This window comes from Cervus elaphus, chromosome 25 (genome assembly GCF_910594005.1).
Source record: "Cervus elaphus chromosome 25, mCerEla1.1, whole genome shotgun sequence".
In the NCBI taxonomy this organism is placed as follows: domain Eukaryota; kingdom Metazoa; phylum Chordata; class Mammalia; order Artiodactyla; family Cervidae; genus Cervus; species Cervus elaphus.
This window is the reverse complement of record NC_057839.1, coordinates 37,274,486-37,289,791: the sequence shown is the minus strand read 5'-3', so window position 1 is coordinate 37,289,791 and position 15,306 is coordinate 37,274,486. Positions and strand designations below refer to the sequence as shown.

Genomic DNA, 15,306 nt, shown 5'->3' with positions numbered 1-15,306 from the left:
CCTTAAGAAAACCACAATACTAAAAGACACATGTACTGCAGTGTTCATTGCAGCACTATTTACAGTATCCAGGACGTGGAAACAGCCTAGATGTCCCTTGAGAGACAAATGGATAAAGAGGTTGTGGTAAATATATACAATGGAATATTACTCAGCCATAAAAAAGAATGAATTTGAGTCAGTTCTAGTGAGGTGGGTGAATCTAGAGCCTGTTATACATTACAGAGTGAAGTAAGTCAAAAAGAGAAAGACAAATATCTTATATTAATGCATATATATGGAATCTAGGAAAATGGTACTGACGAACCTATTTGCAGAGTAGCAATAGAGAGACGCACATAGAGAACAGACTTTGGACAAAGCGGGGGAAGGAGAGGGTGGACAAATTGAGAGAGTAGCAGGGAAACATATTCATTACCATATGGAAAATAGATAGTGGGAATTTGCTATATAACACAGGGAGCTCAATTTGGTGCTGTGTGACAACCTAGAGGGGTGGGAGGGATGTTTAAGAGGGAAGGGACATATGTACATCAATGGCTGATTCATGTTGATGTATGGCAGAAATGAGCACAACATTGTATTGATTATCCTCCAATTAAACAGTAAATGAAGCAGTGAAAAAAATGTGCTTTTGAAATTATTTGTATTGTGATCTCTCACAATCATGTACATTCTTGAGAATTTCTGTTAAGTGAGGAAAACTAACTTAAATTTATTTACAAAAGTGTGAGAAGTTTATTAATAAAAAGAATAAAAATTAGTGAAGACATGAGAATTGACATTTAATTAAATTTAATTATTAGTTATAAATTAGGATTTTAATAATCAAATTAACATCTAATTATTGACATTTAATTAAAATTTATCAATATTGAGTTTGCATTTTTCCCTTGTACTTTGAGCCTTTCTTTCTTCTTTTTCTTCTCCTTCTCCTCCTCCTTTTCCTTCTTCTCCTCTTTCTGTTTAAGGATTGTCAGACCTCTTCAAAAACTCTTAGATCTTAAGTACCATGCTATCTAATGAATAAAAGTGTACAATCAGCTCTGTTAATTAGCTTATTATGTTGGTTGACTTATCTTACACAATTCATAAGGCTTGGTATTAAATTTGGCCATATGAAATACCTGGGTTTTGAGTTTTGTTTTGTTTTTGGTAAAATATGACTTAATATAGACAATTTCACATGATTTAACTTAATGGTTTTTGGTTACAAATACATTTTTCCCTCTGGAGGTGTAGAGTTAAATCACAAAGCTAAGACTTAAAAAGCAGAGATCTGTGCTTGTGGTAGGTGTTCGGCAAGTATTTGCAGAATGAATGCGTGCGCGTATTCACGAATGACTGAACAAGACACAGGAATGTAAACAAGAGCAAAATCGCATGGTACAGACTCATGGTAATGGAACTGGCAGAACGTATTCATCATATGAAAAACTGTGACAATTACTTTAAAGTCTTTTTAACCAACATTCTCTTTTTAATTCAATTTTGTTTTGCTAGCCAGAGATTGGCATTAGCTGTGTGAGAAAGAAGTCATGGCATACCTAACAGCTGACTCTCCTCATTAAGGAATAACAAATGGAAACATCATGGGAATTGAAGGAGAAAAAGAAGCATTGTGGATTTTAAGAGAGAGACTTCAGAGGTTGGTAGGCTTTTCATGAAGCATGTTGCTTTTCATTTGGCAGCAAGAACTATCTCTGGAAGGTGCTGGTGTTTTTCTTTCCATATGATCCCAGGGAAACCAACAACTCTATTTTCTTTTTTTTTTTGACTGCAAGCCTAGAGAAAAACAAAAGATTATCAAATCTTAATGATTAATAGAGCTTCAATGTTGGGTCAGTCCACCCATCCATTTACTCACCCTTTTATCCTGTTGAACTATGATACACAAGATACTGTCCAGGTGCTGGGAAGACAGTGAGGTTTAAGATATAAGATGCATTTCCAAACTAGAGGGGATGTTCATCTGGTGTTGGGAGAGTAAATGTGATTAGTGCTAAAAGAGCAGGGGGGGGGACATGGTCAGCACGCAGTTAGAGAATGGATGCCTGGAGATGCTGGAGGAGATTTCATCAGAGGTGTTAATTGACCTGGGTCCAGAATAGAGGTTTGTAACCTTGGCTAAATAGATTAGAATAACCAGAGGATTTAAAAGAAGAGAGAAAGAAAGAGAGAAAAAGAAAAGAAAAGGTAAAGAGGGAGAGAGAGAAGAAAAAAAGAACCATGACAACCCAGGATCCACCACACAGGTTCCAGTTTAATTGATTTGGGGATGGATATCTGTTTTGTTATATTTCTATTTTGCCCTTAAAAAAAGCTAATAGGTTAATATCAGGTTAATATCGATACAGTTAGCAACTAGATTGAGAACCATTGGTCTGGGAGAAGTAGAAACACATAAGGAGAGGGAGGTTGGATTGGTTGAAGGAGGATAAAGTTGCAGAGTCTTCCACCCTAAGTAAATAGTATGCAAAAAGAAAGATGACGTCCTAAGGTTTTCAGCCTCATGATGGGGGTCAGTCCAGTGTATGTGGAAATGTGGAATGGAACGTTCTGTAGAAAACTGGATGCCTGGAAGTGCTTCCATGAGGGAAAGAATCAGCAAGAAAGGTTTCACTGTGGTCTAGTGTCTCAGCGAGGAACTCATGGTCAGGTGTGAAAAGTCAGCCAGAAGACACCAGTGTTTTCATGCATGTGATGTATATAGGAGGAGGGACCTTGATTGTCATTATCCATGAATACAAAATGTAGAATCCAAATAAAGAAATTTACATGAAAAAATGGTGCAAAGTGATAAAAACAACAGGATAGCCCTAGAGACAAACAACCCTAGGATTACCATCTCTACCCAGAATATACAAGGTTCCCACAGGAAACAAATTTCACTGAAGACTAGGCCTGAGAGAAAAAAAACTATTAATACTCAAGGGAGAAAAAAATGCCATGAGAATGAGTACGTGTAGAAACCATATATTCTAGGCCAATCTGAGAGAGACTTTTATATGAACATGTTCAGCATGTTCAAAGGGCTTCCCTGGTAGCCAGTAGGTAAAGATTCTACTTGCAGTGCAGGAGATCCGGGTTTGATCCCTGTGTCGGGAAGATCCTCTGGAGAAGGAAATGATGACCCACTTCAGTATTCTTGCCTGGAAAATCCCATGGACAGAGGAACCTGGCAGGCTATAGTCCATGGGGCCACAAGAGTTGGACATGACTTAGTGACTAAACCACCACCAGCATGTTTAAAGAAATAGAAATAGGAAACATCCAGTAGGCCAGGAAAGAAAAAAACAGACTTAAAAAAAGAAACCACTCAAATAGAAATTAAATTTATTTATAATTAATTATAATTAGTTTATGATTAAAATAAATTTGAGAAAATTCTCATTGGTTATAGGATATAAGACTATATCCTATGTAGCTGAAAAATTAGAAGACAGAGCTGAAGAAATTACAGAAAGCTGAAGGATATTCCACATATAGAGAAATAGGTAGAAAACAGAGGTCCTGAATATGAAGTTTTTGCTACAAATGCTGCTTGGAATACAGAACATAGGATTGACATTTTAGATAGGTGAGAGACAGAGTTAGTATATAGGATAAATCAGTTACCCTAAAATTTCTGAGAAATATTAACATGTATATTGTCAGCATATTCTTGAGTTTCTGCATTTGCTAAGAAGGGCAAAAGACACTTGTAATGTGAAAATTTAAAAATTTTCTTTGTAAATACAAAAAAATTTTCTGTCAGTTCAGTCGTGTCCGACTCTTTGCGACTCCATGGACTGCAGCACGTCAGCCTCCCTGTCCATCACCAACTCTTGGAGCTTACTCAAACTCATGTCCATTGAGTCGGTGATGCCATCCAACCATCTCATCCTCTGTCATCCCCTTCTCCTCCTGCCTTCAATCTTTCCCAGCATCAGGGTCTTTTCAAATGAGTCAGTTCTTCACAGCAGGTGGCCAAAAGTCTTGGAATTTCAGCTTCAGCACCAGTCCTTCCAATGAATATTCAGGACTGATTTCCTTTAGGATGGACTGGTGGGTTCTCCTTGCAGTCCAAGGGATTCTCAAGAGTCTTCTCCAATATCACAGTTCAAAAGCATCAATTCTTTGGCACTCAGTTTTCTTTATAGTCCAACTCTCACATCCATACATGACTACTGGAAACAACCAGAGCTTTAACTATACGGACCTTTGTTGAAAGGGTGGTTGAACGATAAACTTGAGGCTGTGAAATCTTTGAGGAAACTGCATAATTGTTTCAGACATTTTGTTGTAGGAAACTGCTTATTCAATAAAAAAAAGTAAGTTATGATTTTCAAAAGAAATTAATCCAGCTAATCTTGTAATAATTAACAGTTGAGCTAAAACTTACTTTTCTATTAGGATTCTAATTAAAATCCTCAGTTTTAGAAAGATGGCTAAAGTCGCTCCTCCTTGAAAAAAGCAAAATATTGAAATACAGTTCCAGGGGATTAGCTGTAAAATGTGAAGAATCTCAGTTTTCTTGGTCTGGAGCCTGCCAGACTCCTCTGTCCATGGGATTCTCCAGGCAAGAATACTGGAGTGGTTGACATTTCCTTCTCCAGGGGATCTTCCCAACCCAGGGATCGAACCTGGGTCTCCTGCATTGCAGGCCAACTCTACCATCTGAGCCACCAGGGAGGATAGTAAAGTTAAAATTAAAAAATTAAAATTCAGTAAATACCATTTATGTAGATTAAAAAATCATCCAAAACAACATTGGATATTTTCCCATTGGCACAGATGTATTTGGAAAAAGTGAAAAATATGGACCAGAAGGAAACACTCCTAACTTAATGAAAGTGACTGTAAGGGGAGGAGGGTAAAAGAAGGCGAGGAGTAAGTAGGTGAGGGAGATTAAGAAGTACAAAGTATGAGTCAGGGATAGGGAATGTACAGTGTAAGGAATGTAGTCAATAATTATTTAATCTTTGTAGGGTGACCGATGATAACTAGACATATCATCATGGTGATCCTTTTGAAACATATAGAAATATCGAATAACTATGTTGTGTATCAGGAACTAACATAGTGTTATAGGTTGATTATACTTCAAAACCAACAAAATAAACAAACAAACTCACAGGGAAAGAGATCACATTTGTGGTGACCAGAGGATGGGAGTTGGAATAGGCGAAATTGAATGAAGATGGTCAAAAAGGTAAAATTTCCAGTTATAAGATAAATAACTGCTTTGTGTTTCCATTTCCTTCTCCAGGGGATCTTCCTGACCCAAGGATTGAACCCAGATCTCCTGCATTGCAGGCAGTTTCTCTACCATTTGAGCTACAGGGAAGGCCTCAGGATATAAGGTACAACACGGTAAATATACTGCTGCACATTATATGCAACTTGTTAATGGAGTAAATCCTGAGTTCTCATCACAAGGAAAATATATATTTTTTCTAATTCTTTAATCTTGTATTAATAGATGAGATGATGCATGTTTGCCTAATTTACTGTGATAATCAGGTAAGTGAAATATCAGTCAAATAATTATGCTATACTCAAATTCATACTATGCTGTACATCAGTTATATATCAATAAAATGGGAAGAAAAAGACAGTAACTGTATCTGAGTTCTGTGGGAGACAAGAATCAACCTGGGCTTTTTGCAGGGAGATGATGTGGTACAAAGTACTCTATTGTATCTGTGAATGTTTTTCTTATAAAGGGGTTCTGAAGTATTTATTGTATATATATATTTACACACACACACACACATATATCCACATGGTGAGTTGCTGGATGTTTGTTATACTTCTGTAAACTTATCCCTTTATGTAAAATTTTTATAACTAAAAAAGTAACACAATCATTATAATTTATTGTCTATAGCTCTACTTAGAGGAAGAGGTAGAGGTTAACTGTGTGCTAAATGACACATAAAGGTTGATCTGTCCATTTCCATTATTCATTCCATTTTTATCCTGTTTATATGGCTAATCTAGAAGCTTAGTGCAAATTAATTGAAGAACTAGCTTTCAAATTAAATAACATCCCAATACATATTTTTGTCCTTAATGATGTTAACGAGGTTGTTCTCACCTTTAGAAATTTTCTATTTTTTTATTTCACAGGCCACTCCCTTGAACTCTCTTGGGCAGGAACACACGCATTCTCCGTCCAGCAGAACCACAGTCCCTCCATTTTGGCACGGTTGGCATTTCCTTAAACTGAATTCATTGACGTAGTCTTCAATGGCTCTTTCCAAATTTTGTTTCTTGAGGTGTGCGTCTTTCATTTTCACTGGAATCAGATCATATATCGGAGCCAGCTGCAAGAGAGAAAAACGTTTAATTTTAGGTCTTTTCCTACTGACTGATATTTTAGTTTATGTAATATTTTTGACTAAATTATTTATTCTTTGATTCACTAATTCAACAAAGGCTTATCGAATGATTATTATTGTTAGCTATGATGTTAGCTTTTAAGACCTGGTGGCTCAGATGGTAAAGAGCCTGCCTGCAATGCGGGAAACCTGGGTTCAATCCCTGGGTTGGATAGATGCCCTGGAGAAGTAAATGGCAGCCCACTCCAGTAATCTTGCCTGGAAAATGCCATGGATGAAGGAGCATGACAGGGGGTTGTGAAGAGTCGGACACAACTAAATGGATGACAACAACAACAAGATGTTAGCTTTTAAGCCTATACTAATGATCAAAAGTAGCCATGATCTCTGTAATCATGGACATCCCATTATAGAGATAAAGTGTGTTAGTCACTCAATCTTGTCTGACTCTGTGTGACCCCATGGACTGTAGCCTGCCAGGCTCCTCTGTCCATGGGATATTCCAGGCAAGAATACTGGAGTGGGTTGCCATTTTCTTCTCTGGGTTGGGGGTGGGGGGTCTTCCCGATCCATGGATCAAACCTGGGTCACCTGTATTGCAAGTGGATTCTTTACCATCTGAGCCACCAGGGAAGCCCATTACTGAGGAAAGGAGACTGATACTGCAAGATAATTTACTGACATATTTATTGTGAATCCTTTTTGCTGCCTTTTTTCTGTCTTCCCCTTCTGGAAGGTAGACAAGTGCTTGCAATCTCTTGTCTAAGAGGAGGTTTATGTGTGATGCCAAGTCCAGAATGTCCCTAAAAATAAATTTTTTATTACCTTTGAGAGAGAGCTTTCCTCCAGTCCAGGAAGGGGATAGAGTTAGCATATACTTCAAGTAGCAGGAACCATAACTAGATCTCTAACAGCTGTTTTGGCAAGTAGCAAAATCTTTGAAGGGGCCCTAGAGAAGGTGGCTATCAGGGACCAGGCTACAGGTTTGTCAATGTCTCCAATGCACAATCTTGGCATGGAAAGTTTGAAACTGCTAGATGTCAAGTAAACTTGTAAACTTGAACCATGAGGTCATCAGGGTGACCACAATGGACTAAATACTTACATATATCATATCCTTATTTCCCAAAGAGAAACATCTGGACAAGCAAGAACCACCCTGAACCCATCCAACAAATGAATGATGAATGGATTTTCCAGCAGCATGGAAGGGTGGAAATCTCAAATTTAATTATACTCAAATAAATGAAGCAAAGTGATTTATTTTGTATCCTTAAATTCCTGGAGTAAGATACATAGTTGTCACAATTGAATCAGGGAAGTTTGGAAAAGTTTTCCTGAGAAAATGAGTATGAAGTTGAGATTTGAGGGTATAAAGACAAAAAGACTACTCTAGTAATATAGTGAAGAATTTAAAAAATTCTTACAGTAGAGTTATGTTACATATATAACACATATAGAATATATAGAGTTATGTATTATAAATCTATATAAACCATATATGGGCTTCCCAGGTGGCACTAGTGGTAAAGAACCAACCTGCCAATGTAGAAGACATCAGAGACTTGGGTTCAATCCCTGGATTGGGAAGATTCCCTGGAGGAGGGCATGGCAACCCACTCCAGTAATCTTGCCTGGAGAATCCCATGGACTGAGGAGCCTGACAGGCTATAGTCCATAGGGTTGCAAATGAGACCCTTTGGTGGCATAGTACTTTGAAATGAGATAGCAAAATTTAGAAGAAATTAGAATCTGAAGACTCAAGAAAGATGAGATTAAAAAATATACCACAAATTCCTGCAGAAGAGTAATGACAGATTAAATAATGTTAACCAATCCTTTTTCTGAGGACAATGAGAAAAGCTGAACAAGTAAATAAAAGTGAAATTTAAAAATCCCCTAGAATCGGGTGGAGAGGGAGGTGGGAGGGGGCATCGGGATGGGGAATACGTGTAAATCTATGGCTGATTCAAATCAATGTATGACAAAACCCACTGAAAAAATAAATAAATAAATAAAGGAAAAAAAAAGAAAAAAAGAAAAAATAAATAAATAAAAATCCCCTAGAAGACCCTGGAGAACTAACAAGATAACAAAAAAATGGCTAGGCTAAGACCAGGGAGGTGGTGGAAATTCAGTGAGGCGAGATCAGTACTTTTGAGTCAACAGTCCCCTTGACACATTTCCTAAATCAGAAAGAGGAGCTAAGAAGTAGGGCAGCATGTTACTGGGCTGGGAAAAAGATTGGAATTCAGAAACAACAAAGGTAAACAAGTTGTGTTTTTGGTTGAGACTCAAGGACCAGAGCCCTAGAAGTAAGAGGGAATTGGAACTGAGGAAGCCCTGGCAAAGACTGCAGCCAGTTTAAACATAATCCTGAGTCAGTACCCCAGAAGCTTTTAAAATATAAATATGTAGTTTCTTCGGAAAAAAATAAAATCACCTCAAGCCTTAAGCTACTCTGATAGAATCCCTTGCAATGTGGGAGATATGAGTTGGATATCTGGTCAGGGAATTAAGATTCCACATGCCATGGGGCAACTAAGCTTGTGTGCCTCAGCTACAGAGAAGCCCGCATGCCACAATGAATGTTCCTGCATGCTGCAACTGAGACTTGATACAGCCCAAAAGAAGAAAATAAATTATATAAAAAAATAAAATAAAAAACTAGAAAAGGGACTTTGCTGGTGGTCTGCACTTCTACTGCAGGAGATGCAGGTTTGATCCCTGGTTGGGGAACAGAGATCCCCACGAGCCACATGGCGCAGCCAATAAAAACAAAAAAGGATGCCACTCAAGGGTGAAAGTCCTCAATGAAAGAAGACATCTGTAACACTGTTATATAAGAGAATAGGCTCATATCCTGAATACATCAAGAACTTCTACAAAGTCCCCACAACTGTCCCCCAGCAGAGTCTTTTATGAATTTAGCATGTAGGATTCAGATTCCAACTCTGACATATTTAATTGGAAGAAAGAAACCTCTTACCAGTGTTGCCACATTAGCACAAACAGCATAAGTATGTGGTGGAGTTATTTTGATTTTCAAGAAAAGAAATCCTTCTTGTTTTTACCCTTCAAAGGAAAGTCAAGGCCAGATAACTGAAGATACAGGACTAGAGGGTCACAGAGAAAATACAGTTTGGATGAAATTCATAAACAGTGTTTAAAGAGATAAAAAGAAATGACGCGCAATGGCAAATAGTTTCAGAGGAGCCCCTGGAGTCAAGAATCCCAAAAGAAGACAAAGAACAATGAAAATGCACTTCTTGAAGTTTGCTTTAAGAGCCGCATTTTTTTCCCCTGGTTGAACTTTGGCCTTCTGTTAAGTAAGAAAACAGTTTTCATTGTTCTCCCATACTAACTAACTGTTCTCTTTCAACCATTTTCAGTAGAGGTTTCTTTCTCCCAAGTAAAGATGTCAAAGTTAAAATCTGAATCCTATGTGCTAATTCATAAAAATTATGAATTTTCAGTAGATGTAATCTATCATGTGACATGCTAAAATACAATGAATTCACAATACAGTTTAATATTAACTACACTTAAGTTTCTTAATGTCAACTTAATGAAACTATGTGAACCAAATTTAGTTTGTTGAAAAAGTGTTTTGTTTTAAACTGCTGTACAAGAGAGTTAGAGATGATTTTTACTATGTCACTGTAACTGTAATGACTATAGTGTAGAACACTGGTACCACACCTCTTTAAAATTCTTCTGATGTTTTTTAACATCTGGTGCATCGTTCTAAGAATTGCATGATAAACAAAAATGGTAGATCAATTAACTCATTCTTACTTAAAGTTGTTCCCAAAAGAGCTTAATAAAACTTGACATGTGGGTGGATAAGAGCTGCTGAGGGAAATGAGGGAAAGGAGAATTGAGACTGCATGGCGAAGGCGAGATGAAGGCAAAAGCAACAAAAATGCACAAAAGTCATGCAGGAGGACCCATCAGTGCACAAAGTGAGTCAAAAATCTGGTTATATTTCTAGCGAGTTGAATAAGACAACTGAATTTTAATAATTACATGCATGTAAGAAAAGCTCACCTTGATTCCCAAGAGAAACAAAATGATCCTTGAAACTGAGAATGAAGAGTAATATCTCCCATGAGCTCTCATAAAGGGGACGTTGTATTATGTAACATCCTTTCAGTAAATAAAGCAAGCATAAATTCACTTTTATAATGCAAAAATAAAACTCTGTAGGAAGTCAATATGCTATATGCCACCTATACCAATCGATCTCTACTGCTACTGCTCTAGAGGAAATCATAAACTTTTTATCTTTCAGGCAATCCTTACTAAATGTAATTTTGCTTAGCTGACATTTTAATAACTAGTTTGTGGCAGTAAGCTAAAGAAACCACAGTTCAGGTATTCCATTGAGGCAAAATGTAGGGCCATTTGTGTTAATATTCAGGCAAGCAGGAAATGGAAATAGTATATTTTCATGAAAGCTGAAGACTATGACAAACCCAGTACTGGAAGGGTGACCTAGCTTATCTCCTCTGCAGAGAAGAGCTGAAGGACAATTCTTGGTCTGGGCCAAGACATTCCTCAAGAAGTGATCTGGGGTCTGCTGAAACACACACAAACAAAAGGGTAATCAAAGCCACTGTATTTTACTTAATATAGCATGGTCATAGTTACTTTGGTGTGGAAAATAAATATAAATAAAACTAGGTGCTTTGCTTAGAAAATCTCAGTAATATATTTAAGCAGCTTTTAATTTAGACTGATGTAACTTCCTCATGTTTTCTCCAAGAGAAACTCTTTGCAACATAAATACCTAGGTAATTGATGTAAACTGCTACAGAGAATTAAATATAAACCAATTTAATACAGGTAGGGAGGGGATTTTCCCATTTTTTGCATAATTGAATAGACAGGCCAATTGTTTTATTATGGTCATCCCAATATTTGGACATGTCATCATACACAGACAATGGAATGCTTCAATTACCAAAGAATAAATCCATGACTATAGATTGTTCAGTTATCTCATGGAAATGCCAATTAACCAAAGGACTTTACATTTATAAGAACGAAATAATTTTGAATCTATTTCAAGACTAAATTAAGCGTTATCTCAAATCTCTTTAGAGATTTAAAAGCCATACAGAGTCAATAAATTTCATATTATTTTACTATTTTCTGAATTTATTCTATAATAAGATGAATTTAAGAAGTGTTTCATGGTGGACTCACTATGGTTGACTTTTTCTCAGGTAGAGCATTAATATGAAAAATCCAAGCTCCCAATTCTTGAAGAAAGAAACATACAGATATTTTAGATAAAATGCCTGCATGAAAGTGAAAGTCAGTCATATGTGACTGTTTGCAACCACATGGACTATACAGTCTGTGGAATACTCCAGGCCAGAATACCAGAGTGAGTAGCTTTTCCCTTCTCCAGGGGATCTTCCCAACCCAGGGATCGAATCCAGGTCTCCCACATTGCAGTGGATTCTTTACCAACTGAGCTATCAGGAAGATGGAATACCTACTAGTCTAGAAATATGGGAGTCAATAGTTGTCCTTAAAAATAGGATAAACTGTATTTTGCATCCAGCCAGTAGTACTGAGCCAACAGAGCTATGAAGGTCTTTGAATAGTTCTAGTAAATTCAGTAGTAAGTCTTCAGCAGATACTTTATTGACTTGAGATTTAAAAAATCAGCAGCTCTAGGACATTCTGGAGTGTAATGCCAAGTAGGTCTTAGGAAGCATTACTATGAACAAAGTTATTGGAGGTGATGGAATTCCAGCTGAACTATTTAAAATCCCAAAGATGATGCTGTTAAAGTGCTGCACTCAACATGCCAGCAAAATTGGAAAACTCAGCAGTGGCCACAGGACAAGAAAAGGTCAGTTTTCATTCCAAACCCAAAGAAGGGTAGTGCAAAAAAATGTTCAAACTACTGTACAATTGCTCTCATCTCACATGCTAGCAAGGCTATGCTCAAAATCCTTCAAGCCAGGCTTCAGCAGTACATGAAGTGAGAACTTCCAGATGTACAAGCTGGGTTTCAAAGAGGCAGAGGAACCAGTGATCAAATTGCTGACACTTGTTGTATCATGTAGAAAGCAAGGGAGTTGCAGAACAACATCTCCTTCTGCTTCTTTGACTATGTAAAGCCTTTGTGTGGATCACAACAAACTGGAAAATTCTTAAAGAATGGGGAGTACCAGACCACCTTACCTGACTCCTGAGAAACCTGTATGCCTGTCAAGAAGCAACAGTTAGAACTGGACATGGAACAATGGATTGGTTCAATATTGTAAAGGAGTATGACAAGACTGTATAGTGTCACCCTGCTTATTTAACTTATATGCAAAGGACATCTTGCAAAACAGCAGACTGGATAACTCACAAGCTGGAATAAAAACTGCCAGAGGGAATATCAGCAATCTCAGATATACAGATGATACCACTCTAATGGCAGAATGTGAAGAGGAATTAAAAGAGTCTCTGGATGAGGGTGAATAAAGAGAGTAAAAAAGCTGGCTTGAAACTCAATATGAAAAAAACTAAGGTTATTGCATCTGGTCCCATCACTTAATGGCAAGTAGAAGGGGAAAAAATGGAAGCAGATTTTCTTTTCTCAGGCTCTAAATCACTGCAGATGGTGACTGCAGCCATGAAATTAAAAGACACTTGCTCCTTGGAAGGAAAGCTATGACAAACCTAGACAGCATATGAAAAAGCAGAGACATCACTTTACTGACAAATGTCCATAGAGTCAAAGCTATGGTTTTTCCAGTAGTCATGTATGGATGTGAGAGTTGGACCATAAAGAAGACTGAGTGTCGAAAAATTGATGCTTTCGAACTGTGGTGCTAGAGAAGACTCTTGAGAGTCCCTTGGAGAGCAAGGAAATCAAACCAGTCAATCCTGAAGGAAATCAATCCTAACTATTCACTGAAAGGACTGATGTTGTAACTCCAATACTTTGGCCATCTAATGTGATCAGCCAACTCATTGGGAAAGAACCTGATGCTGGAAAAGACTGAACACAGAAGGAGAAGCAGGTGGTAGAAGGTGAGATGGCTGGATAGCATCACTGACTCAACGGACATGAAACTGAGCAAATTCTGGGAGATAATGGAGGATAGGGGAGCGTGGCATGCTGCAGTCCATGGGATTGCAAAGAGCTGGACATGACTTAGTGACTGAACAACAACAGCAATACAATATGATAAATTATTATTAAGACCTCCTCAGAGAACAATCTCGGATCCATACAAGAACAGTTGAACTTTCTTTGTAGAGATGAGAAGACAAGTCACTTTAGGTGTCCATCTGAATGTAAGGGCTTCACAGGTAGTGCAGTGGGAAAGACTTCATCTGCCAATGCAGAAGACACAAGAGATAGGTTTGATCCCAGGGAAGATCCCCTGGAGGAGGAAATGGCAACTTGTTGCAGTATTCTTGCCTGGAGAATTCCATGGACAGTGGAGTCTGGTGGACTACAGTCCATAGGGTCATAGAGTCAGACATGACTGAGCACAAATGAATGCATGAACTGAATGTAAACTTCTACCTAAATCAATTCTTTTCTTGTTTGTTTTGGCCAATCAGCTTGTAGGATCTTAGTTCCCACACCAGAGATCAGACGTAGGCCCTTGTCAGTGAAAGTACAGAGTTCTAACCTACTAGACCACCAGGGAATTCTCAACCAATTATTTTCCTATTTGAGATCTTCTGACAGATTTATTTCACTGAGTTCAAGATAATGAATATAAATATTATTTAAATATGACAAAATAAAAGTGGCCTCTTCTGATTCTAATTTTGGTTAGCTTGTTTCTTCTCTTTATCCTAGCTATTGAACAAAAATTTGAAGTCTTTCATGGATGTGTTTGAACATTTACAACTGGCTGGATTTTCAGATTTCCATCACAGTTTTGCAGTTTCTGAGTTTCTCAATCACGTAAATGAGGTAGCTTTGGTGGTTTCACTCCCTCTTTAAAGACAGTAATGAAGATTGAAGAAACCCAATTCCCCAATAACTAATCCTATCAAAAACGTCAGCAACTTTATAGCTCAGTAATAAAATGGAAGTATGGGTCAATCAAAGATAAATTTGATCTGAGGGAAGATAATTGTGAAACTGACAGGGAAAAAGAGCTCAGACAGTAAAGAATCTGCCTGCAAAGCAGGAGACCTGGGTTCAATTCCTGGGTTGGGAAGATTCCCTGGAGAAGGGAATGGCTACCCACTCAAGTATTCTTACCTGGAGAATTCCATGGACAGAGGAGACTGGTGAACTACAGTCGATGGGGTTGCAAAGAGTCAGGACTGAGCAACTAAAACTTTTCCTTTTCACTTTTATAGAAGATAGTAGGAAAAATACTTTCTAACAACATCAGGAACAAAATAAGCAGTAAAGGAAAACAGATACCTTTTTAGTTAGTTTGGGGAGAGAATGATGAGGCTAAATAACATTGGCAGTTATATTTTTATATTAATAGTTATAATGTCATTTTTTTTTCCTTAGGAATAAGCACCAGACTGTAAAGTCACAAAAGGTTTATAAACTGAAGACTATTATGATCAAGAAACAAAAAGGAATGGATTGCCTAACCATGAGAATTTCTCATCCTTGGTCTTACTTTCTGAGAACTTATAAACTTTTCTTTCACAAAGGCCCCTGATAAATACGATTCTCCTCTGTCGAAAAGGGTGGTATGATGTCACCTGAAGGCGAGGAACAACTTGCACAGATGGAAGGGCACTGACAATTCCTGGGCAGCTATTTTGTACCAATCTGTGCTGCAGTCTCTATATAAGCAATCATACTAAGTCCTCAGAGTAAAACGGAGCCCTGGAGAACTCAGCGTTGCAGGAGTTCCTCATCTAGTGAGGAACAGAGACTGAGACTCCGTCCTCGAGGGCCTGATGCCCATTCCTCACCTTTCTTCTATGCCATGCTGCTTTCAGGGATGGGTATGAGTGAGTGACTTTGATACTCACA

General features: G+C 37.8%; 1 protein-coding gene across 1 annotated transcript in view; it reads right to left on the bottom strand.

Moving 5' to 3' along the window:
* Positions 1-1,456: 1,456 nt before the first annotated feature.
* Positions 1,457-15,306, bottom strand: part of C9 (complement C9) — a 64,473-nt gene continuing 50,623 nt past the window's right edge. Inside the window, exons 10-11 of the mRNA XM_043887802.1 lie at positions 6,083-6,311; positions 1,457-1,785 (exon numbers count right to left, since the gene is read on the bottom strand). Of these exons, the coding sequence (XP_043743737.1) occupies positions 6,096-6,311 (216 nt within the window). The 3' untranslated portion in view covers positions 1,457-1,785; positions 6,083-6,095. The remainder of the gene's footprint in view (positions 1,786-6,082; positions 6,312-15,306) is intronic.